General features: G+C 28.5%; 3 protein-coding genes across 5 annotated transcripts; 2 read left to right on the top strand and 1 right to left on the bottom strand.

The window, feature by feature from the left end:
- The first annotated feature begins 6581 nt into the window (after positions 1-6581).
- Positions 6582-9999, top strand: LOC8288401 (AT-hook motif nuclear-localized protein 1). Of its 2 annotated transcripts, XM_002528529.4 has the most exons (6): positions 6583-7380; positions 8061-8128; positions 8281-8412; positions 9088-9249; positions 9363-9690; positions 9776-9999. In XM_002528529.4, exons 1-6 carry the CDS (start codon positions 6873-6875, stop codon positions 9784-9786), a joined length of 1209 nt encoding a protein of 402 aa, XP_002528575.2. In that variant the 5' UTR covers positions 6583-6872; the 3' UTR covers positions 9787-9999. The 2 variants fall into 2 exon arrangements, with proteins under 2 accessions (XP_015580487.1, XP_002528575.2); XM_015725001.2 differs by lacking the exon at positions 9776-9999 and having other exon boundaries at positions 6582-7380; positions 9377-9637.
- A 95-nt stretch (positions 10000-10094) lies between these two features.
- LOC125371384 lies at positions 10095-19521 on the bottom strand. The gene is made up of 7 exons (XM_048380362.1): positions 19133-19521; positions 18913-19001; positions 18352-18578; positions 11370-11557; positions 10733-10881; positions 10562-10682; positions 10095-10478 (listed from the first exon to the last, which is right to left on the bottom strand). Exons 1-7 carry the CDS (start codon positions 19377-19379, stop codon positions 10318-10320), a joined length of 1182 nt encoding a protein of 393 aa, XP_048236319.1. The 5' UTR covers positions 19380-19521; the 3' UTR covers positions 10095-10317.
- LOC107262006 lies at positions 16246-17570 on the top strand. 2 transcript variants are annotated; one of them, XM_048369886.1, is made up of 2 exons: positions 16246-16792; positions 17237-17570. In XM_048369886.1, exons 1-2 carry the CDS (start codon positions 16361-16363, stop codon positions 17276-17278), a joined length of 474 nt encoding a protein of 157 aa, XP_048225843.1. In that variant the 5' UTR covers positions 16246-16360; the 3' UTR covers positions 17279-17570. The 2 variants fall into 2 exon arrangements, with proteins under 2 accessions (XP_048225843.1, XP_015580496.1); XM_015725010.3 differs by lacking the exon at positions 17237-17570 and having other exon boundaries at positions 16249-16929.
- Positions 19522-27650: the final 8129 nt, after the last annotated feature.

Here is a 27650-nt window from a genome sequence, read left to right on the forward strand (position 1 = left end):
TTTTAATTATATTTTAATTTAGTTATTTTTTAAATGAAAGATTGGTTCATTAATAAGAAAAATTAAAATGGTGAATAAAATAAAGATTGAATGATTAAAATAAAATAAATTAGAATTTTATGTTTAAAGTGAAAATAAATATAAAATTTATTAACTATTTATAAAAATGATCTTTGAAGAGCTAAATATAATTCTTAAATTTTCAGCCCTTTAGTTATTAAATTTATCATTATTTTATATAAATTTTGTAAGTAATCAAGAGTTTATATTATATTTCTATATAGAGAATAAAATATTTATAAACACTTTACAAGTATATATCTATCAAGAGTAATTGATTATAAGTATAAGATAAAACAATAATTATCTTATTATCTAATACCCTTTCTCAAACCAATGCCGGTGAAGCTTATAGTCGAAAACTTGTAGAGGATATTGGCTTGGTTAAAATATTAGCGATTTGGTCTTTGAAAGAAAAAAACGAACCCAAAATTCTTTTAAAGCAACTCTTCTACGAATAAAATGATAGTTTAATTCGATATGCTTAGTATAAACATGGAAAATAAAATTAGAAGAAATATATATATTATATTGCTCCAATATTATCACACCATATAGAAATAGAAGAAAATGGTAGAAAACTAATCTCAGTCAATAAAATTTTTAGACAAAGTGTTTCTGCTGCAGCATTAGTCAAAAATTTGTACTCTCCTTTAGCGGAGAATCTAGCAATCGTAGGCTGCTTCTTAGCAGTCTAGGGAGTCAAATTTTAACTGAAGTAAATTCTATAACCACTTGTAGATCTTTTATTATCAAAACAACCTCCTAATCGCTATCACCAAAATAATGCAAATTCATTTAGCTAGAATGAACAAATCACAAGCTAAAACAAGCTATAGATTTGAGATATCTAAACCAACGTTTAACTATTGTCGAATAGATATCAATGTTACAATATATAAATTTACAAATAAACTATGTCAGTCTAAGTGAATGTCACGTATTACAGGACTCTCACAGTTTAACGATAGAAATTACGATTGACCAATTTCGAACCATTAGATTTGGACAAGGCAGCAGAACTCGCAGTTAGTATAGTATATATATGGTTTGGCCTCACCCATATATATTAGTGCAATGCAAGTGATGTATTTCCTTTGCAATGATAAAAGAGCATATTTATCGTGAATAACTGGAATGTTATAAAAGAAATTCAATAATTTTGAATTTAAAAAATATTTTCTAAATTTTTTACTAAATCACGAATAAAAATTCTAGATGTTCCTGTAATCACAATATGATCAATATAGTCAGTTTGCAAAGTCATGCCTGCTCAAATTTTACAATATAACCCAAGCATAATTAGGCTCTAATTATATTTGAACCAGATTGAATTTATATTAAAAAGGATTTCGTGTCATTTGAATTACTTTAGCACTATTTATATAAATACTAATCATTTTACTAATAGTATATGATTCTTTTCTTGGTCACCAAAAGAAAAGAAAAGTCTTTGTATCAACTGCCAATTGATAAAATCTAGGACTGGTCTGTACATACCTTAACCACCTTCTTAACTAAAAAGCACATCTTGTTGCCCTACCAAACAAACTGCCTGAAAAGAAAATAATGCCCAGCACGCTGTCGTTTCCTTGTTTCCAGTTTCGTCACCTTTCCAACATGGCATTTATCGGATGCAATTACTGCCATGTCATCCATTGAGCAATTAAGAATAAGTAACGATAAGACAAAATCTATATAATAAATTTTTATATCAATAACTTTGATATATAAATATAATAAAATGATATAGTTTTTTAAGTTTGTTTTACCAATAATATTGTAATAAAATTAATAAATTATTATTAACTAATTAATGATTCTAATTCTAAAAAATTATATATCTATCTTTTTATTTATAAATTATTTTTAGTTAAATAAATAATTTTGATCTTAAATATATATATATATATATATATAAAATAATAAACATATTAAATAATAAAATAAACCAATTTGCATAATTGGTTGTTAATTGTATAATATATTCAATTGTTATTATATGTATTTAACTAAATATTAGTCAAATTATATATGTGTATGTAATAAAATATATAATTTAAGATTTTTAAATTGAAAAATATATATATATTTAACATAAGCATTTAAATATATTTTATAATTAAATATATATAAATAAAATAATAATAATAATAATTACATAGCACATAAATAAATAATTAGTGATAATATTCAAATTTAAGAATTCAACCAATCTCTAATTATATATTTTTTTTAATTTAATCTATTCATATCCATCATATTAATGAAACTTATAAGAGAGCAAAATAGTGGTTCTAATCCACCATCAAGTCAAATCACATCGTAAGATAATAAGCATTTTTATTTATTCCTTTCCTACCAAGAGTCGGAGAAAGAGGAAAAAGAGAGAGAGTTTCTCTAATTTTAAAGTGTAACCTTGTCAGTTATACAAGTTACCATGAGTCACAATATGATTGGTCTGTTATTCTAAATCATTGTATTAATTGGAATTACTGGTTTATAACACAATTTAATTTCTCCAAAACCTGAACCGTCCGATCAAAAGTTTGGATCAAGTGACAAAGTTTAAATTTTTGATTAGTGGATGCGAGTGCAGAGAATCTCGGTCACTTTTACTGTTATTATTACTACTAATAATAATAATAATAATTTATTTAAGGGAGTAGTAGCAATAAGTGGAGGATTGCGTGTTTGGTCCGGGCCGTCAACGGTCTTACCAACAGCTTTTAAGTTACTGTTAAGTTTTGCTTTTTGCAGAATTAGAATTATTAATTATTATTTTCTTTTGCTGTATTTCCTTCGTCTTTTTTTAGGCATTTGATAGGAGCACTCCTTTGTCTCTCTCTATTCATTATTTTATTGTTTTCTATGTTAGTATTACCTTATCGTGATGATATAGCCTCCTATGATTTTCCTTGCGGTTGGTGGCAGAATATAGAAAACACTTAATTGGATTAACCACATTTTGGTAGTTTATCAAACATAAAATGGAATCGATAAAACATAATTAAAATAATTAAATATTATATTCATAAATTTAGTATATGATAATTAATTTAAATTTATATTTTACTTTTTTTATATAAATGAATTGGTGGATAAAAAATATTCAAACTTGAACTTTTTAAAAAGATATTTAAATTTGAATTCTTTAAAGGTATATATATTCAAGTTATTTTAAATTTATTTAAAAAAATTATATTATTAACTATATATTATATACTTTTTAAATTGGTCTCATGCAATTTGAAACATTGATTGTATTTGGACTAAGTTTTATGATAAAAAAGAAATATAAAAACTACTTAAATCCAACGATATTCAGCATTGACCAATTATACATTTTATAAATAAATAAACAAAGCTACTATTACGAAATATCACATACATACTTCAACTGCAAGAAAAGAATTAGCAAGTGAAGTCCTTGTAAAATCATGTTCCCACAAGTATCCATATTGATTTGACTTTTAATCTTCTCTTTATCCTTCCAACATTGACTTTAATCTTCTTCTTCTTTTTTCTTTTCTTTTCTTTTGCTCTAAGAAGAAACATTGACCTTTAATCTTGCTTGAATTTAAGTTGTGGTGTATAGTCAATACGGGTGAACAGAATCACAACAGAATTGAAAATCGAACTACCAGTGCAGTTTGGTTCAGTTATGATCATTATGTTAATTTATTTATTTCTATATATATATATAAAATATTGTTATACTATTATAATATAATATTTTACAATTATATTTTATGTTTCATGTCATTTTTATTATTTCAATTTATAATCTAATTTGCATATATTAGATTATTTATCTCTTAATTTAATAAATTACATAATAAAAAAATCTATGATTATCAAAGATTTTAATTATGTATGCATAATTAAATCATAAAAGATACAATTATAAAAGTCTGGTTCGAATGAGATTGAACGCTTGAGTAAGAATAAAATGCCTATATAAGAAATGAGTCATAATAGATTTTTAAGATGGTAGACCTTTAGAATAGGTGAATATTAATAAATCCAACTGCGCATCAAAACTGTATAAAATGCGATTAAGCTATATATATGAGAATTATATCCAATCATATGAGATATTTTTTTATTATTTGATTTTAGAGTTGCAAAAAATTTCAAAATTAAAAATGTTAGGATTGAAAAATCTTTTAGAATAAATGACTTCATATTCATTTAATTTATAAAGGAGAGAGAAGAGTTCGGTGGAAGTTACTTTTAAGACATGTGTTAGTTCAAGAGTTGTTGATAGTTGATAGTAGATTGATATTAAACTTTTGATAAATTATTTTATTTTTATTTTTTGTTAATAAGATATTAAATTACTGATATAAACACCAATTAAAGCTTATATTAATAATATACATCATAATATTATCGGTTTAATGAGTTCAATATATTAGTTAATTTACTAATCAGTATAAAATATATACTCATATTTTTTATTTATTAAGAAATAAAAACACTAAATGTTATATTACACATTATTTTAATTTTATAAAATATTATAAATAGAAATTTCATTTCAATTTTCTAAAAATTGTTAAATTAATATTTTCAAAAGACATAAAAAGTAATCTTCTATTGTTAGTTTCATCTAAAAACTTCAAATCAGGTTATCATTGGTTAAAAACGAAAGAATAATAATTAAAATAAAAATAATAACAAAAAGATTAGTTTAATCAATTATTTTATACAAATAAAGTTATTAATAAAAAAATTTAAATTAGAGATATTTAGACTTTTCAATATTTTAACAGATATTAGTAGCGCTACCTCGACATATGTTAAATACTGAAAAACTACTACTTGACAATTACACGAAACACCTCCCGATATATCAAGAGACAAAGCAATAATTTCCCATGGAATTTAAATCGGGTCATTGCAATAATATTAAAGTGTTATCCAAACAATTAAATTGCAATTTCAAGTTAATTAGGATTGGAATTGCATTACAACTCTAAATCTCAATTTCAATTTCAATTCTGATATTGTGATAAATTAAATAAAAATGAAAGAAGAACCCAAACTGTTGTAAGGATAAAGACTAGGAAGTTTCAACCCTATTTCTCCTTTATTTGTCATCTTTGATTAAAGAAACTTAACACTTTTTGGAACTCTTTGCAGGGATGTAAATGCCTTTTCACTTTTGTGGGTTGCTTCATTTATAATTTATGAAACAGGAGGTGCCCAGAGAAACAAATTTAAATTACAATAAAACTTTTAAAGGAAGATAATAAAAACAAATAAAAATTAGATTTTTCAAATTATGATAAGAAACGTAAGTTAGGGATTTGAACTTTTTGGATTAATATGTATACTAAAATACAAAACAAAGTATTATTTTATGGCGGATTTTTTGCTTTTACAGCACAGCACTTTGTTTGACTGCCATTTTTATATCTAAATCGGTTGCTTTTCGGAGTACTAAAAAGAAAAACATCTTCTAATTGCTCTGATCATTTTTATTATTATTCGGACAAAGTTTTTCTCTTTCTTTCAGTTTTACCTAACTGACCTTCACCTGTATCGATATTTACAATGCTTAAATTGTTTAAAACTTGTTATTGCGCATATACTACAAGGGTATCAAAATAATATAGAGAAAAGAATATTAAAAATTTTATAATATGGAATCATAATTCCATTATACACATGACAATTTATCAAAATTATACTACTAAAAATTTATGTCTATTTCATAATTAATTTGTCATTTTTATGATGTGAAAGATAATGGTGTAATTTGTTAGGCAAAAATGAGAGTCTGAAATTTAGTTCGTTTATTTTCTTTTTTTTTTTTCTTTTTTTTTGTTAAAATATTTTAATTTTATTGAAAAGAATCATATATGTATAGTTAAATATAAAATGTTGTTACCCTGTAGTTTTTTTTAATGGATTATATATGTTTGAGATCACCTAATAGCAATATAAATAATACTTGCCTATTATACTAATAAAACAGATTGAATGCCATATATATATATATATATATATATATATATATATATATATATATATATATTTGGTACATTATATTAATCCTAAAAAATTTGTATCAGATTATTGTGTATTATAGTCATTTTAGGAAATTTTTGAAAGCAGAACAAGTAAATAAAAGGCTGCATTTTGTTTTATAGAATAGCAGGCTACATATTCATGTATTTTTAATCTTTGATTTAAATGTTGATGATACATTACTTATGTAAAATGGAACTTAAATGGTGCAAATTAAGGGTTCATTTTAATTAATTAAGTGAAACAATGGTTTCTCCTTAATCATATTCATACCATTTTAAGAAGATTTTTTGAACTGATATTTTTTTCCCTTAACCCTTCCAATTGATAGAAAAGGAATTTACAGAAACTCCATTTTTGGTGTAGAAGGCTTAACTTTATATAGGCAGGGAAAGTTAAAATTAAAAGAAAATATTATAGAGAAGGGCAATATGGGTAAAGTGAAAAGAAAATCGGTATAATGGTAGTTGTGTTCATGAGACTGTATGTAGAGCCCAAAAGAAAAACTATGTTCTCTCAGTCCCTTATTTCTTCTCCTCCATTAATGGGCTATAAAGCTTTATAAAATTCTCTTCTCTCTCTCTCTCTCTCTTTAATTTTGTTTTTCTTTTTTCAGGAAAGGAAAAGAACAAAAGCTACATTACAGTACACATCACATCTTCTACTTCTGGCGCCATTTACACTCTCTGTCTTTGTTCAAACTTCACTCTCCAACTTTCCATTCTTTTTTCCTCTTCTACTTCTAGAAAACAATCACATCTCTCTACTTTTCCATGGAGGAAAAAGAAAGCACGGTTTCTGGGTCGCCAATGGGTTCGGAGACTGACTCACCCCAACCAGTAAGTAGCATGGTAGCAGTAGAGCCACCACCGCAGCAGGTGATGATGAATATAAACATGAACATGGGTGCTCCTGGAGAGAACGTGATGATCCTGGAGAGAAGCAGCAATGTAAGTGCAACAACAGCAGCATCTATAGCAAGTAGCGGAGGGTCAGGAGGAGGAGGAGGAGGTAATAATAATAATAATAGTCTGGATTTGTTTGGGAAAAAGAAAAGAGGCAGGCCAAGAAAATATGATTCAGAAGGAAACTTAAGAGTGCAGCCATTTAATCATTATCAAGCAGTTTCTGCAGCAACAGGAGCACTAACATCACCACCGCCAACAACACCTGCCTTCTCTTTTTCTCCTTCTCCTCCTGATCATGGCTTCAACTCTTCTTCAAAAAGAGGTAGAGGTAGACCTCCCGGGTCTGGTAACTGGCAGCTTCTTGCTTCTTTAGGTGAGTTTTCAAGAAACCCAGAAGTTGAAAAGCGGAAAAGAAGACATCTTTAGGTGATAAAGTGGTATCATCTATCGTTTTTAGGCTTGTCTCTCTTATGTGCTTTTCAAGTATTGATTGGTCGCCGTGAAAATGGAGGAAAAGAAAAGAATTTTTTTAAAATAAGAGCTAAGTATGTGTGATGATTTATTTATTATAATTATCCCTTTCTTCGAATGAAATAAGAGGCAAAAGATTCAAACTTACCAACTCTTCTTTATTTCTTTTCACCTTTTTAACCTACTATCATCTAATTATGACCTTGAAGAACCCAAAGGAGTTGATGAATTAATGCTCTTAGAGGAAATAATAAATAAATTTTGGGGTGTAAATATACTGAGAAAAGAAAATTAGGGTTTTTATTCTTTTTGGAAAAAAATTGCATTTGAGATTGGGGATGTCTTGGATTGACAATTACATGCACACAAGAAGATGATAATGATAATAAAATTTTCTTTTCTGTACTTTCCATTTTTTTTCCTTTCATTATGGTGTGCCAAGCCCTGTAGACCAGCGACATATTCTTGGCTTTTTCTAGTTCAAAGAAAAAAAGAAAGGAATTAAATTTATTTCTGCCTTATTTTCTTTTTTTCTTTTTTTCTATTAGATTTATCTCACATTATGGCATTTGATCTTTGAAGGAGAGTTATTTGCAAACACAGCAGGAGGGGACTTCACTCCTCACGTGGTAACTGTGAATACTGGAGAGGTAATTAAATTTACTTAGCCAAGAATGTACTAAAGATTTAAGGAGTTACTATATTTTACCAATTTAGCAGTGTCTATTTAAGGGTATATATTTATTTGTATGGACCTTAAGTGACAGTATTCAAATGATTCCTTCATTATTACTACCTGCAGGATGTGGCAGGAAAAATTCACTCATTTGCTCAAAAGGGTCCTAGAGGAATATGTATTCTATCTGCCAATGGAGCTGTTTCTAACGTTACCATTCGCCAACCGGGTTCCTCTGGTGGTATTTTGACTTATGAGGTATGATTTTGGACTATTGCTCTTTAAACTCATGTGATTATCATTTATCTTTACTTTTCCAGATTTGGCTCATTAGAACCTTTCTCTTCATTGGTTTAACAATTATTTATCCAAAAAAAAGAAAGAGTTTCATTTCCAAAAATTAAGTCATGCTTTCTCATTATCTTATGTGGGGTATTATGTTAGTTGTCCTGTTTTTTATTCTGTGTTTGGTTGGTCTTGTAATTTGCTGTTATATCGTCTTATAGTTTTGTGATTCCAGTAGATGTATGCCCTCAGAACCGTTCTGAAAATAATTTTTAAGTGAATAATGTATTACGTATACTGATTCAAAAGGATATGTCATTGTCAACTAGGCCCGACGGGCAGATGTTTAACCTAGCAGCAGTTGCATATCTTTATCAGAAAACGAATAGAAAATTAATTTCTGTAACCTCGTCTGTAAAGCTAGTTACCCCTTCAGAAGTGACAATTAATACTCATTCAGAATTTCTGATAATTACTGCACATTTAAGTTTGGCCGATGAATGGAAATTCTCAATACCATTGATTCCGCACTGCAACAAGAAATGAGAATAATTTGAGCAGTTGTGCTCTGATGGGTCGTTCTTGTGACAGTTTCTCCAAATGTATAATTTTCTTTTATCGTTTATAGATATTAAATTCTCTTTGTAGGGCCGTTTTGAGATCCTTTCATTATCTGGGTCATTCACAGTCAGTGAAAATGGTGGTGTAAGAAGTAGGACTGGTGGACTGAGTGTTTCCTTGGCTAGTCCTGATGGTCGTGTAATAGGTGGTGGCATTGCAGGACTATTGTTAGCAGCTAGCCCCATCCAAGTAAGCCTTTCTCTTGTGCATTCTCTAAAGCTTTCCTACCTTTTTAACTTATTATCTTTCAAATTAATTAGCAGCAGTTGTCTCATGAATTTATTTCTTTCTTATTTGCTAAGATTGTTATGGGCAGCTTCATGCCAAATGGTTACAAGGTACACAAGAAGAAGCACCATCGCGAAAATACTGTGATTCGAGGTACTCAAGGTGTAGTTTCAGAGGCAAGTCCAATCTCACAGGCAAAACCTAATGGTGAGACATGTTTGATATCCGCATCTCCAGTGCCAGAACAGAGCCATGGAGGAACAGAAAATAGTGCAAATGACCAGCAAATACCAAATGCTACCAACTCTTTAAGTGTCTGTTGGAATGGATCAGAACCCACATCTGATCAAAGGCCATCTCCTGACATCAATGTATCTGTCCTTAACGAAGAAGATGTACAAGGTGCACCATACACAATTAGCTTATTATAAGTACAAGAAGTTAAATTTTACTTTAATGCCTAACATATTATGACATTTTGTTGCAGGTGTACTTTGAGAAATTGGAGGCTGATAAGACAATAGAAAGAAGCAAATTCTATTTGCAATTATTGTTTTAACATTTATCCACAGGATATTCTAATCTTGCATCATAGTTAGATTAGGACATGTAGTACTGCTTATTGCAATGTTAAATGGAGTTTCTAATCCAAAACACTGATCATAATGACTACAGATACTTCTCTAATTTGCAATTTGGATCGTTATGTTAGATCTTTATGGATGAACTTTCATAATCATTTCTCACTTCAATCCTTCACTTCCAATCTCTGTTCCTTCTATACTAGGTTCAGGCATTGTCAAAGAATGAAGATATTATAAGCAATTAATTTTAAACTCCTGTTAACATTATGGGTTAACAAATATGAGTAGATTTAAACAAAAATTTGGGTTAAAAACTCCACTTAGCAAACTATGTAATAATTTGGATATCTGATACGAGAAATTGTGGGTTCAACTTAAAGTAAATTAAAACAGAATGTGCAATCTACATTCTGAATCATTAGTGTTATATTTTCAAATTGTGGGCTCATTCCTTGCTTTGACGATGGACTATCTTGGAGTAGTAATCCCAATCAGGACGCATGGCTGTAATAGCAGGCTGTCCAAACGGGTGATTCTTCACATATGTATGCACATCATCTGCTTTCGCTAGGCCATCCAGGTAGATCCAGAGCCCACCTTCACGACCTAATTACAGAAACAATATTTAAAAGGCTTCACACGTATAAGTTTGTACAAGAAAATTATGCATAGAAAATGGTAATTCTCACGTAAACCAGTAATTATGCATAGAAAATGGCAATTCTCACGTAAACCAGTATCATAAAGATCATTGCCCAGTGTAAGGCTACAAGAAAAAACAAAATTAAAATTAGAAAAGTGTACTAGAAACTGGCATACGTAAAGCTATAAATTTATCTCCAACACAATAGATGTATTACAGGATTCAGAAGTGCCTTATAAGGCTTATCGTCAATCAATAATATATCCGATGAAGAATATCTTTGTGTCAGCAACAATAGATTCGAGTTATTATTCTCCGCCCACAGTTTGTTTAATTCCCTGAGAAAGATAGGCTTCGATTTATTCTCTATGGTATTGAACCCAGAATTAGTGCATTGTTTATGGTCCTGAAATTTCAAAAATAAGACATCCTGCAGCGGCCTATTTCATATGAAAAGTTAGGATAAGGTAAACTGGCATCCGCATCCTTACCCAAAAAAATAGAAGCTTGTCTCTTAACTCTCCCATCAGACAATCCAGAGCATTATTCAAGTACAATCTATATTACATGCATAAACACAGCCAGTCAGGGAAAAGAAAAAATGAAAAAGAAAAACAAGCAAAAGAAACAGAAAAAATGTAGCAGTGGCGTGATAGTAATAAGTCTCTTGCAGAAGACCATATTCCCACTTCAAATCTTTCGAAGCAAAATCTCATGAACTCGTCACTGTAAGGCCTCTTATAAACTAAATAGGATGGATGAAATCAACGAGAATTGTGAAAGAAATAAATAAAGGAACTGATATAAATTCAAGGAAATAAATAACTAAAGAAACTAAGGTAAAAGAAAGTTACCAAGAATGCTTCCGTAGGCAGCATCAGGAGGGCGAGATTGGGGAATGTTGGATGTGTCTCTACGGCACACTCTTGCGCACAGCAGGCCGCCTAAGGAAATCACGAGAAGCTTCTTCCTAGGCCTAAAGAATGGCCTCTCTAGTAAAATGCCTCCACCTTCTTCTTCAGAATTGCTGCTGCTGCTGCTGCTGCCAATATTTCTTGCCATTTTTGTATTTTAGGGAACAACTTTATGTAGTTTGGTGATTTGGATGAGGGTCATGTCATCGGTTTATATAATTGAAGGTAGCCAACTCTTGAACTTCTGTTAAAATGTACATTGTCACTGCAGAAGTCTATTCAAATTCTGGTATGGATTATTATAGCTCTTGAATCTATTAAATTCAAATTAATTAATTTATTACTTGATTAAATCCATGAACATTGAAAATGGGCAATGGGACACAAACCTCAAATGTTCCTTGATATCAATGGTCTTTGTAATCCTATTATGAATGCTGACGAGAAAGTCCTTCTATCTACATTATTAAAACTTGAAAAGGATTAGTTGTAAGGATAAAAGGATCATTAGCTCTTTATTCATCAAATAATTTTTATTTTTTGTCATTCAGGATGGATTTCACTTTATTAATTGTCATTTAACTCACCACTTACGGAAAAATAAAGTGATTAATTTTCTTTTTGTTAGTGGTATTTTATGTTACTGATATAAAGAACTATAGTCTAGCCTCTCTAAATTACCATCTGTTGTAATTCAGTAGAGGTCTTTAAGAAATATATTTCATGTACATTTACTAAAATCAATACATATCTTTTGCTAGTTTGAAGGTTTTGATCAAGTTAATTTCATCTTATATAACCATTATTCGCAAATTACTAATGAGTTCAGTATACATCTCTTATAAAAAAATAATAATTAAATACAAGAATAATAAATTAGATGACTTTATGAGTGTATTTTTCTTCTTAATTCTTTAATTCCACCCATCTTGTGACCTGCAAGGTTCTCCGAGATGAATAACTTGAAATCATGGGCAGATGATGATGGGCAAAGGTATGCCACTTACTGGTCAACTTCCATTTGGTTTTGATGTACCAGGATGCATTATTGGACAAGCATATTGCTGAGAACACATTCAGCGAGCAAGAACTGCAGGATATTATGCATCCAACCCCTATCCAGGTTGCTCCTGCAAACCATGCTCAGGTTGCCCCAGCAAACCCCAAAAATGAAGGAGAGCCTTCAGAGAAAGCATAAAACAAACAGGACTAGAGTCGCCCTCTGTTCCTTAAATCTTAATCATAGACATTGTTGACTTGAGCCACAGTCATTTTTGTGATGATACATGAACTGGTTACAATCTTTTAGAACTCTTTTTTTTGTAATAGACTAGTTTGAGCAGTTTGTCGGTTGGTTTCATACCTTGCGCATATCAATTCATTATTGGCCATGAAGTTAATTAGGTTAGGTTACTTCTGTAGGATGTATCAACAATGCCTGTAGCATGATACTAGTGCTCAGATGAGGCTAGTCCATTGCCCTTACTGTTTCCTTTTGTCACTGCATTTATTTTTTCTTCTCTTTTTTTACCTGTAAGGTTTTTCGATTAGCATTTTGTTTTTCATAATTGAACAACGAATTTTCGTATGATCGTGAAAAAACATAAATCGTACAAGATAAAAGAATTAAGAATTTTCCCTGTGTTATCAGGTTTCTGAAAAATAAAAAGACAGGGGACTTTTCTTGTGCAATTAGGAGTGTAAAAATCTAATCCCAACAGGATTAGGATAATTTGAAAGTAATATTAAAACCTGCAAGTCTTCACATTATAACATCTAATCTTTACAAACCCCACAAATCTAACATCTAATCTTTACAAACCCTAAAAGAGAATTATGGCAAAAGTCATAGCAGATGTAAAACGAGTCAGAGGGAGGTCAAAGAGGAACTCCGACAAGATTGAGGTCTCTTCTCAGGTGGATATTTTGCTAGAAAATATAACAGAAACTGATGTTTCTTCCGCATCAAATTGTTGGTTTGAAATAAAAGCAAAGAGGCAAAGGACCAAAACCAAAAGAATTGGTGTCAAACGAGAGTATGCTTATTCTTCTATTAGTTCTGAAATTGGAAAAATTATGCCACAGTGGAGTAGGAAAAACAAAAGTAACAGGAATAGATGCGGAAAATCGAGTCCATCTTCAACCTCATCAGACTATCCATTCACATGTATTTCAGAACTTGTGATTCCAGGACTTATTCCAGATCTGGATTCTTTAGTTTGGGATGATCGCATGTTCTTGGATTTTTTTAAAGGCATCCCAGAAATTGAAGACTAGACTTTTTTTCTAATTTCTTTTACTGTATATTTTTTAAATTACTGATTATTATAAGGGAAATACACCTGATTTTACTTATACATTGATTATTAATTACATATGATGAAGCAAGGATAAAATTTCAATTTAAAAGCATCGAAGTCGAAACAGATTCATTAGAAGTGGTGCAACGGTTTAATGAACACAGTGTGGACTCCTCTCTTATTGGCTGGGTCATATCGGAGATCAAATTTATGCAGGTGATGTTTGATTCTGTCAAGCTGAACCACATCCGTTGCACAGCAAATATGGTGGCCCATTTTCTTGCTAAACATGCAATTTGTTTGCAAGATCATTGTACCTGGATGGGGTATGCCCCTCCTTTCCAGGGACCACCGCACTTGGGCGGATGGATATATTCGGTTATCCGTGGCCAACGAATTCTAATAAAATGAATTCAAATAATAATAAATAATTTTAAAATTTATTTTTATTATCCATATCGAATTTAGATTTGAACATGGGATTATTCATTGTCCGAATTCAATTATATTATAATATATTATATTTTTATTATTTAAAATATTATTTTAAATTTTACTAAACTTATATTTGGATTATATTTAATATATTGAATATTTAAATTTAATTAGTTTATATTTTAAAAGTATAATATATTATAATAAAATAGGCATCGGTATCCACGGAATGGCCCATAAACACCCCAACCTCCTCTCGCCCGTCCTAAATGTAATTAATATTTAAAAGAAAATTAGTATCATTGAGAACTATTATTAATTAATATAATATTAAAACATAATTAGTATATTATTTTTTAAATTAAAAAAATTAATTTGTACATGTAAAATCTCTTGTAAAGTACAAAATAAGGATTTTTACACTTTGATAGTAAAATGAATGACGAAGTATTCTTACTTTTCAAGCTATAATATATGTAGCATTTCATTATTTATTGGTCAAATTTAAATTAAATTATTTTTTATCTATTTATATGTTTGTTTAAAAATATAATAAATAAAATAAAAATTATTTTTTTAAATAAAAAACTTATTATATAATTAAAAATTTATTTATTTTTACATAATATATTATTTTCTAGAATTAGTATTATTATTTAGTTACAAAGTTAATTTATTAGTAAATATAATATTAAAATATAATTAATATGTTGTGTCTTGAGATATAATTAGTATTATTATCTGATTAGAAAACTATTTATTAGTTAATATAATATTAAAATATAATTAATATACTATTTCTTAGAATTAGAGTCAGTGTTTAATTTAAAATTTAACTTATGAATTAGTAAATTAATAGAAAAAACTATAAAGTTACACATAAACTTAAATTTCGTGTGTCAGTAGTAAGTACGCATGTCAAAACAAAAATCCTATGTGTCAAAAATTAAGTATACATGTCAAAAAGAATTAAAATCTTAAAAATTAATATATAAACAGATTAGTTGTTTACTCGTGCATTGCATAATCATTATTATTTTGATTATAAAATCAAGTTGATAGATAAAATTTAATAATAATTTTAATATTTTAATAGTAATTTATAAAATTTGTAAAAAGTAATAACAACCTAACTATTTTTAAATGTCTCTAATTTTTTAAAATTTTAAAATTCTATTAATTCAATAATATAATAATTATTTAGAAATTATTTATTAATTAATTTTAATATATCAATATAATTGATGTTACTATTTTTAGAATCAAAAATTTATTATATAATTAAGAATTTTAATTTATTATTAAATATAATATTAAAAATATAATTTAAAATATTATTTTTTAAAATTAGAATTATTATCTAATTATAAAATAATTTATTAATTAATATAATATAAAAATATAATTAATATGCTATTTTTTAGGATAGAATTAGTATCTGATTAAAAAATTATTTATTATTTAATATAATATTAAAATATAATTAATATATTAATTTTTAAAAATTAGAAATAATGTTTAATTAGAAATGTAACTTATGAATCAATAAATTAATAAAAAAATTATAAAATTACATATAAAATCTAAATTTCACGTGTCAAAAGTAAATTATACGTGAAAGTCAAGCATATATATTTAAAAAATATTAGCTTTTATAAATTTATATATTAATATAATATATATATATTAGTGTTAATTTAGAGGAATCGGTCTCTGAACAGCAATACTTATTATTTTGTTTCTTCTTCTTTCTGTATTTGGTTTATCGGCTCTGCTGTTAGAACTCCTAATCTAAGAAACAACAGAACTGTAAGAGTTACTCGCAAATTAATCCAGCACTGCAAATGGGCACTTATCGTATATGCCTGAGATTATGAAATGGGCACCTCAGCTTGGACTTAAAGCATACGTATCCAATTAGGTTTACTTGAAAGCCCAAGCATCGACAGGATATGAGCATGTTCTTTCTCAAGCTTACTAGAAAATTACACTAGACGTGTCGGATTGAAACAGAAGCAGAATACCACGTGCATGAACTTTCTAGCTCCACCTTACTATCCCTTGTACTTTCCAGTACCTTCTATGCACAAAACCATTAAAAAGAGTCTATAAAAATACCCATCAAACGCTAATCCAAGACATGCAAACAGAAAAACTTCAAGAATTTGAGCAAAGAAGCATCAAGTAATCAAGAAAATGAAGGCGATTGATGACAAGAAGGAAAAGGTGGTGATAAGGGCAGTATCGCATGACGAAGAAGGCAGAAAAAGAGTGGAGAAGACAGAGCTAAACACGCATAACATAGATACAATCAAGTACGTTGAAAAGAAGTTAATGGACAAAGGAGTTCACCGCATGGATAGGCATCCAGCTGATGGCAAAGGAGGTATTGGAAAGCCACCGCCTAAGTCGGGTCATGGTGGCAAGTACACTTGGGAAGGACCTGATGGCACGACGGAGAGTGAGCTGGACGCTGCACCGGCGGCTATTGATGAGAAAGATCCGAATTATGTTGATGAAGAAGCAGAGGAGAAGATTCTTAGAGGAGAAAATAGCGATGTGGCTGGCTTTGTTGTTGGTGAAGTTGAAGTTGCTAAAGAGGCTAATGAAGGTGTTGCTAGAGTTGAGGTTGATCCTCATTTGAAAGCTGAGTAATTTTTTATGAACTTGTGTGTTTTTCATGTTTTGGGTTTTTTCTTGACATGAAGAAAATGGATTGTAAGAAAAAAGAACTAATCTCAAAAATGTCTTTACTTTTGTGTTAATTGAATAAGTGTTTATATTCTTACAAGTATGTTCAATTGTGTTTGAAAAAAAAAGATTAAACTTGTTTAAAAAAAAGGGACTACCAACTGGACTGGCCTGATGCGTGTTTGATTAATTTCAATTTCTCTGAACATGTATGGAAACTAATTTAGCCATTTATTTTCATTTACGGCGCTTGAGTTAGGAACTGCCCCCCTGTTTTAGTTTAGTTGAATCTATGAACTGTAATCACCACCTCACCGACACAATTGGCTAACTCAGCTATTGGAAGCTGAAGTTAATTATGCTTTTCTTTCGCGTTGCCAGGGATTACCTTCGTTTCCAAATTTAGAAGATCATGTCATTTGAGGTGTCAGCTAGCTGGAGTACTTTCTTTCTAAGCTGATCCGATTGAACCTACTGGAAAGGACGACTTATCAGACGACTCTTGTTATACTTGGGTTACCAATAACAACTAATAAGTACATAGAAATGTCAATCTTGAATTGCCCGTTCCAGGGTCTAGTCAAGAAAACAGAAGGAGCCATATTTTTGTATTTGTGGAAACAGTTAGCTTTGATTGTCTTAGTTTAAGTCGGAAGATGATCGTGTCGCTGGTTTATATAATTGAAGATAGCCGACTTAAGGATTTTATTTTAAATTCTGATACTGATTTATTGTGTATAATACTAAGACTCAGTTAGGTCTTGTAGCAATAGCAAGAAAAGAAAACATCAAAAGGATACAGAAAATCATATAGCTATGGTTCCAGCAAAGGATTTTTTCCAGGGGCAAAATAATGTATCATGAATAGTACTTGCCTGCCCACAATACTTTTTATTCGAAAATTATTGGCAAGGGATAAATAAACTGGATTTCAGAGTGAAGTAATTAAGAATGCGTCGATGTACAGAATAATGGACAAGAAGACATGCTTACCAAAAAGACTACCACTATTAAATAATAAGAAACTGCAGTACAATCTCCAAATATATAAAAGCTCCTTGCCAATTGCTAAAAACAAAATATTGCCTAATAAACGAAAAACCCTTCGCTGATAAACTTTCTCAAAACCATATCCTGACCAGTAGTAGTATCCGGAAAAGCTTATCATAATGATTGCTTGCCAAAACGACAGGCTATCTTGGAGTAGAACTCCCCATAAAGATGCTTGGACGTTATAGCAGGCTGTCCAATTGGGTTCTCTTGCACATACAAACATACATCATCTACTTCTGTTAGTTCATCCAAGAAGAGCCTGAGTTCGCCTTTCGGACCTGTTTGAACAACTCTTAGTATAATATACATCTCTTCTAGTTCCTTCACATCACAATCGCTTACCTAAAACAGTATCATTAGCTTGGCCTGCCTTGTATTCATCAAGGAATACTCCTGCGTTAGGCTGCAAAAGAACAAAATTATAATGGTGAATCTTAGAAAGCTAAAATGCATAAAATAATCTCATAAAAATAGTTCTCAAGTGGAAAGGTTGTATTACAGAATTTAGAAGCGCCTTGTAAGGCTTATCATCGATCAGTAAAGTGTTTGAGGAAGAATATTGCCCTAAAGATGAAGAGCTGCTCTCCCATAATTTCCTCAATTCCTTAAGAAAGAGAGGCTTGTTGATGTTCTCCAACGACTTGAATCCAGAATCTGTACATTCTTCTTGTCCTTGTACATAAGAAAATGCATTGCAAATGGTTAAACTTAAATTGAATAAATAAAACAAATGGAAATGTGATCTATACATTTTTCCTTTCATTAATTTATAGCCTTACTAATGATCATTTGATTGCATCTATATTCATTGGCAATTATTACTTGAATGACTCTTACCCAAGCAAACAATAGCTTATTTCTCAATTCTCCCATCAGACAATTCAGGACATTATCCAAGTTCTTCCTGTTTGTCATCAGGAATTAATTTAATTAGTAACGTATGCAAGAAGATTTCATTAACTAATACTAACTAAAAATATAAATCACAAGATCAATGTGGAAGAATTTAACTCGAGAGCAGAAGACCAAATTCCCACCACAAATCTTTCAAAACAGAATTTTATGAAATCTTCACAATGGGGTCTCTTGTAAACTGAGAAAGAAACATATATAAGAGTTAGTTTCAGCAAAAGTGAATAGATAGGACCGCCATGCACGGGCATAAGTTCAGATCAAATTAACTAATCAAATATATAAATAAAATTTATTTATTTTTATTTCTACCGAGAATGCTGCCATAAGTAGCATCAGGACTGCAGTTTTTAGGTCTGTCCTTTTTGAAAGCTCTGATCTTTTGACATAAAACTCCTAGAGAAAGCACAAGAAGTTTTTTCTTAGGGCCAAGATTCAACTTATGTAGTGAAATTCCAATCGGGTCTTCGTCTTCTTCTTCTTCTTCTACTTCTGTTTCACTGAAATAGCAACATTCACCCTTTTCCTTCACGTTGATGCTGCCACTCTTTCCTTCCATCTTTTGGTAAGTGTTTTTTAACTTTTACGTACAACACAAAGTTAGTATGTATAGTGGTAGAGACGCCAACTTTTGAGCTTCTCTTATAAATGATCCTTTTGACTCTCACATATCCGTTTTCTTTATTATTTTCTTGGGAAGATGTTTCACCGTCTCTTGGTTGAATGACTATTTGAATTCCAATCATCCAACTGTTCCAATTCCATCCCATGAAAATTAAGTATCCAAATTTATGATATAGCTTTGAATTCTGATCTCTTTTATACGCACATATCGCCAAATTTATAATTTCGCAAGTATTTAGATCTGGTTGTTGGATTTAAAAAAATATAAGTGCACACTCTTATAATTAATATATATACTTGATGGATTAAAAAAATTATTAAATAAGTTCATAACCAATCGAAAAACTGTAAAATAGTATAAAATTAAAGTATTCAAAGAAAATTCGACAAACAAATATAAAATCCATTTTAAAAAAAATTAAATACAATTAATTTTATAAAATATATCGCATTACTAATGTAGAATCCATTTTAAAATTCTATCTATTATGTCAGATTTTAGTTTAGTAATAATAAATTTTATGCATTTAATCAAGTAGAATTCTAACTGAATTTTTATTTCAACCAAACGCATAAATGTAGGATTTATCAATAAATTTTATAAAATTATTTATTTCAACCAAATACAGTATAAAGAAAAATGATATATAGATAATTAGCTTTTCTTTTTAAATATATTCTCTAATAATTAATAATTATAAAGATTTATTTTCAAATTTTATTTATTATTAAATATAGATTTATTAGTTATCCATTAACAAAGTTAATTTCTCAAAAATTTATTAATTAATATATTATTAATCTATTAAATTTTAAATATAATAGGACTGGATTGTATTTACAAAAGCAGTTCTTAAAAATAAAAATAATTAATTGAAAAGGAAAATTTTACAAAAAGCAAAAATATTTAAAACACTTTAAGCATATACTTCCACCATTCCATATTAAATGTCACTTTTAGTAATTTATTTGAATTAAAAAAATATTTAATAAACTTAACTATAAAAAAATTATTAAATTATATTAAATCAAAATTCATTATAACTGTTCCAGTACCGAGATAAAATATAAAAAAAATAATTAATGTTATATTAGATATATAAAAATTATAAATAATTAAAAGAAATTATTTATAAAAACACAGTTAGTATGAAATGAAAAAAAATATTATTTTATTTGATTTAGTGCTATAATAACCACAAGCTCCATTAACATTTATATCCTGATCATGTCACAGATCAAATGGAATTATTATCGACATGAGGCTAATAAAGTAGAACGTTATCCTCATCGTTCAAACACCATCCAAATCGGCTGAAAATAAAAATTTACATTTGAAATCGTTTCATAATCTTTCTAACCAAAACTTGTTAGATTATTTTCTTTACTAATTAGATGTACAAATCATGCTCAGAATTCTGAAATTTCTGGTTGATATTCAACTCAGAATCAATTAATTAGAAAAAGAGTAAAAATTTACTCTCTGTTTATTCAAACTCATATACTAATTAGTATGTCAATTAATGGTATAATAGTATAAATAATCACTGAACTTTGTATTTAGTTTTATTTTAGTTATTGAAGTTTAATTTATTTCATTTTAATCATTCAGTTTTAATTTTGACTGCAATTTAGCTATTTTGCCAATAAGAAATTGACATGTCATATATCTATTTTCTTATTAGTTATCTTGTAACGTGTCAATTTTTTTATTTATAATATAACTAAATTAAAATAAAATTAAAATTAGATAACTGAAATAAAACAAATCAAAATCTTATAATTAAAATAAAATTAAATATAAAATTCAATCACCGTTTATATTATCATGTCGTCAATAAATTAATAAAAAAATAAAAAAATGTCCAACATAGCCAATTATTGACGCTAAGGTACAATTTCTAATGAAGAAAACACAACAAGTTGTTGGAATATATATATATATATATATATATATATATATATATATATATATATATATATATATATATATAAATTTAGTTTAAATGTCGTAAAAAAATACAATGTATGAGGTTGGTGAAATGTTAGAATTTAATTTGTTATATATTGAAGTATAAGGAACAGTCGGCTGTGATTGATTGATTGATGAACCTAAACAACATTTTCAATTCTGTAATTGATCTTTCACCACACCTTTTTTTTTTTTTTTTTTATCATTGAATAGCAAGAAAGGTTTTCTCCATGGACGTTAGTGGTGGGTGACAGCAGTACCCAATATGAAAAATACATTTTTATTTTTATTTTGTGTTTGTTGTTATTCTTTAGATATAATCATTATAAAAAACAATTTTCCTTTCATGCATGTTTCTGTAGCCAGCAAAAAAGGAAGTCCCAACTCTTTTATTAGTCGCCATCCATGTTTTTCTTCCTTTTTTCTTTCTTAGTATGTCTTAATTTTGAATAAAAATAAGAAATAGATAATAATTTCATTTCTTCATATCGCAATTCCTGCAAAAATTAGAAATGATTCCCAAAATCCTGGAACGAAATGACTAGAAGCCATGTTTTCAGGTTGTAAGGAAAAGGATCACAATAGTCTAATATTCAACTGTCCATTGATTCTGAGTTCTGACAAAGGAAAATAATTAGATGGTTCAGTATTATTGAGTAAAAAAATTTACTAATTTGGATAATTGGGTGTTTTATATTTTCTATTGGAATAAAGATTTTAAGTTATATATTATATAAAACAGAAGTATGAATCTAAATATATAATAATTATAATAATCATTTTCAAAATTTTTAATTAAACATAGTAATTTATTTTTATTACTCATTTACATATTTTTTATCATCTCCATAAAATTAAAAAATAAATTAGGTAAATTACGAATTTAATGAATATCATATATTAATTAGAAAATTATTTTATAGGTAAATATTTATTATAGTTATAAAATTTTAAAAATTCAAAGATAAGTCTATAATTAAAAAATATCTCAGCCATTGTGAAACAAAAAATTTTCAGCTAAAATGGCTTAAATAGACATAAACGTCTAAGCTTTCAGATGAAACATATATATAATTTCAGGATTTAGGATCTAAATTGAAAAACAATATTATAGGTTGACTTGTGATAAAAGGTAAAAATAATCCGATAAAAAATTATTTGATATTATAGGTTGACTTGTGATGAAATATATATATATATATATATATATATATATATAATTAATTTAAGAATTTGTTTTCTTTTAAACTTGATAACTAAATCCCTTTTAAGATTGTACTCTTTTTCTTTTCATTATGTGTATCTATAAATTTTGGTGGGTAGTGGCGGTGATATGGAAAATTAGATTAGATATCATATACAATAAACTTTGTATATAAGTAAGTCAACAATGGCATGCACTGTATAAAATATATGAAATGCATGCATTTCTTAGTTGAGTACTTGATTTTTAGTTGGGGTCTTGTCTTTGGATTCTTCAACACTTTCCCCATTCTTGAGTGTTATATTATACCTAATTAATTTCTATTATAATTTAATGCTCCGGTAAATAATTCCATTATCTATCCGATCCATTTCTACCATAACTTTTAAATCTTGTGCAAGACATATAATTTCTATTTAATTTTATTTTATAACTTCAATCTACTTTTTCTTTTAAATGATATAAGAAGAATCACTAGCCAATATGATTTTGATATTAGGACTTTATGTTTAATCATTCCGCTAATAGTTCAATTCAGCAGTCAAGTATGTTGCTTTGCATTGTCCAAAATAATAGTGATAAAAATGTAAGAAAGAAAGAAAAAAAAGAAACACTTTTTGATATGAGAAGAATATATTAATTAATATAGAAATTTGAGAAGTGATCCACCACCACTTCTATATTCTTTTTTCCCTATATAATTTGATTCCTAAAGTACAATTGGGTACTTTCCCACATAATTAATTAAGTTAAAGCTCAAAGTTGACCCAATTATGCATGCAAAATGCTCCTTTAATTTATTTCCAAATTGCTTGCCTAATAAATCCATTATGCTTGACGAATAACTTAGCTTTATGTTTAGACCATATGGACGCATATTTTAAGTCCATGCTTTAATAATTGTTTTTCTTGGCAGATTTTCTCTTCATTAATTATCACCTTAAACAACTAATTAGATGCTGATCTTCCAACAAATGAATAAAACTACAGTAAAGAATGACCCGCCATCGCAAGATGCTGCATAGCACTACTTACTCTTGGTTTTGCCTTGAAACTTTAGCCACCCATTAACAACTGACTCAGCTTTGAAGAGACCCATAATCAAACTAATATTCTTGGAGTGCTACCAAATGGATCATCAATTAAGGTTAATTCAATATGAACGAAGAAGTGTCTCAAATTCACGAAACTTATATCTTTATTACCTCAAAATAATTTGAATTACTACCTATTAACAACTAAATTAAGCTTGACACAACTAACACGATAATCTACTAACGGTCATGAAGCTTACCTACAACCCAATTATAGGTATATACCAATACTTTTGGGCATATATTAATTTCTTTCATACTAGTTTCTTGCTTAAAGAAATTAAATTAGATCCATAATTACCCAAGTTCCTTCCCCAAGGCAGCTCTCTCCAGAATCTTTCTCAAAGTTTGCCCTCACTCAAGTGATCATTTCTGCTTTGGATCTTTATCACGGGTATAAAATCACTAGGAGATGTCCTGTCTTGTCCAGTTTGTTTCTTTTCTTTACCCAGTTAATGATAAGACAAATAAACACTAGTTAGAGATTATGTAGACTTATGAGAAAGTCTCGAGTTAGTTAGTCAATTAATACTGCCAAGTCTGCCCATAACCTCAAAGGATTACATACTGTCTAAGCTGAATTACCAAGCAATGAATTTTGATGAAGAGAAGTAATTAGGGCTGCTTCCTATTTGAGGTTGTTGAAAGAAGAAAAAAAAAAAAGTCAAAAAGAGTGGTCTTAGATGCTGCACAAGCCTGTTAGAGTAGGATTTCAACATGTATGTATAACAATCAATAAATTGTAAAGATTTCAGAATTCCATCATATAGTAAATATTCAAATTCTTAAAATCTTCAGAGGTCAAGCACAAATTGGGATCAAAATTTTTATAATTATATAAAAGTTATTCCTATATAAAATATCACTGTTATACGTGATTTTTGTTTTGTTCGTACCTCCGGCAATGAGATGGCTAATTGGCTGGCAAAAGTTTCTTATTTTCTTCTTAATTCTTTAATTGTAAACTAGCTCATAATTCCTGCCTCTTCTTGGAAGAGGCTTCTTTACAAGAACATAATTTAATTTTATTTAATGATAATGGCTGAAATTTTCTATTGAAAAAAAAAACTATATATTATACATAATTTAGTATGTAATATGATTACTGTTTGACACTGCCACTAGCCATAATAACCTGGAGTATGTAAAATTTTTCGAATTGGAAGTATATGATGTCCCCTCATGGTTATGCATTTGGTTTTGGACCTGTTCAAGTATTAAGAGCTTATTCAGAGTTTCTGTTGAATGTCAATAAATTAGGTTATTTTTATGGAATATTTTTGTAAACAACTTTTTCCAAATATATACTTTTGAATTAAAAAATAAAATCAACTTATCCGTTCTATCTTTTGAAAAGTAATTCTCAAAACTTTAAAGAAGAAGATTTTTCTTCGAAAAAGGCAATGTGAAAAGGGCAATCCCAAATTGGTTATCATATATTATTTTACTAATATTTTTGTTATCAAATTGTATGAATTTCTTTCATTTATTATAAATGTGGAGCACCGTTAGCCCCAAAACATTTAATTAACCACATGTTTAATTTTAGAGGAGTTCTGATGCTTATGGAGACAGTCTGCCCATTGCAGCAATGCCCCAAACGACACCCACGGCCATGCCTCATGGTTGGACTGCTCCACAAGGCAATCTCTTGAAAATCAACGCTAATGCTTCCTCTATTCTGCATGAAAACATATCGAAATTGGAGGTTGTTAGTTTATGTGCATTTGGTGAAGCCATGGCAGTGTTTGTTCGGTCTTTTTGTTGCATCCAACTGTTCCTTTAGAAACGTCGAGAATTGAGCTCTCAAACTTTAACTTTGTTTCGATAAATATGATGGTATTAGGATAATAATAAAATATTATAGTACATTCAATAAATATGATGGTTTACCCGTTGAATTTGTGTGAGAGACAAATTTTAATTGGGGATCCCCTCCTCAAGTTTGGCTTTGCATCATAGGGAAGATTGCTTCTGCTTTTGAGTAATGCTACGAGCTATCTATTTTCACTAAGAAAAAAAAAAGAACTTTAATATGCAATTAATTTAGTTATGAATCTCAATCTTTGCCTTCATATAATTAACAATTATTTATTGATTGTTTTTTTTGTTTACTAAAAGAAAAAGAACCAGGTTTTTCATAAAAATGCTAAATGTATATTAGTGATGAATCAAATTAATATATGACTCTTTTTCATGATTACTAAGAGTAGAAGCAAATTATTGAGGATGCCGTTCAAAATGGGACAACTCCTTCCAACAGCAGCTTCTATATCTGAACTGGGTTGTTGATTATTCAGTGACCCACAGAAAGACTTTGAAAAGAAATTTCACGAGTAAGAGTTGTTGAAAAGTAGGGTTTTGCGAGAGTAACATTCTAATATTCTATTATTATAATATTTATTTTTTAATTATAAATAAATAATTAATATTATTTTAAATAATTTATTAGTCTTGTATTTTTTCATTAATTTACATTATCGGTGAATGTATATAATTTTTAATTATTTATATTAGTTTTTAAGTACTATTCATTAAATTTGAGAAATAGATAGAAATTTTTATTTTAAAAAATAAGAATTCTTAATAAATAAAAATAATACATTTGATTAATTAATAACTAAGTACCATATATAGTTGACTAATTTAATATTTAATAATGTTAATAAATTATTAAAATTAAAGTAACATTAATTTTTTTAGATTTTATATAGTATCATACATTTAGAAGGTAGAGTAATTCAACTCAAAATTAAAACTATAATTAAAAAAAATAATTATTATAATACTCCATGGTAGAATATAAATTTAAACCTCAATTAGAGCTGGATTGATGCAACAGTAAAAAAGAATAAAAAGAAGAACCAATCAAGCATCCACTTTGTTTTTGCGAGAAAAGAAGAGGGGAATGTGGATAACCTGTGAGAAATAAGTTAAAAGTAATTAATAGATTGGGGTTGGGGTTGGGGGGCAGGTAAGATATGGTGTCAAATTCATAAAAGAGGTTATTCTGCAGATATATATAAATCAAGTATATTAATTGATCAAACCTTCACAAAGTAGCTCATTGACTGAAAATTGCATTTGGAAAGGTTTAGGAGACAATGTTAGATGGTACATCATTTCCATTGTGACACATGACCTTGGCCACCTATACCAACTTTTGCCCTAAATTACACTTTGATATTAAATAAAACATTGATAGTTGAATATATTAGAAAAAGTAAATGGACAAGGGCATAATCCATTATATATATATATATATGTATATATATATATATATATATATATATATATATATATATATATATATATATATATATATATATGTATATTAACCTTTAGAATTTTATATTTAGAGAAACAGACTATTAAACTACCATTGAGAAAGACAAAGCTATTGAATTCCTTCATTTCATATATCAATCAAGAGTATCTTTTATATATATATTGAATATATACCCACATTAATTTAGTTGGCTTTATTATTCTTTTCGGATTTGTAAATTTATTGACCCACCTCAGTTGTAACTTAAATAAATAAAATAAAACGAAATCTTTTAAAGGATTAAGAAAAAAAAATTAGAGAAGAAGAAAAAGGATTAGTTGTTCAGACATGTAATAAAATGAGATGATTAACAATTTGAAGCTGAATTAAATTAAAATAATTATCAATGATGTTCTTTGATTAATCAGATTCAAGTTGTAAATGACTATAACTTGATAAAATTAGGTAAAGATTAAGAAATATTAGACTGATACATAGACATTATTAAGTTTCTTATTAGACCACTCTAGAAGTGCTTAGTGCTATAAGTTGTTTACCTACCTAATAAGAAGATTGCTAATTACATTTTTGTGAAGGCTTAATCATTGTTTAAGGATAAAATATGAAGAGCTATATATATATATATATATATATACAGAAAGGGAATT

The sequence above is a fragment of the Ricinus communis genome, chromosome 10 (genome assembly GCF_019578655.1).
Source record: "Ricinus communis isolate WT05 ecotype wild-type chromosome 10, ASM1957865v1, whole genome shotgun sequence".
NCBI classification, from domain to species: domain Eukaryota; kingdom Viridiplantae; phylum Streptophyta; class Magnoliopsida; order Malpighiales; family Euphorbiaceae; genus Ricinus; species Ricinus communis.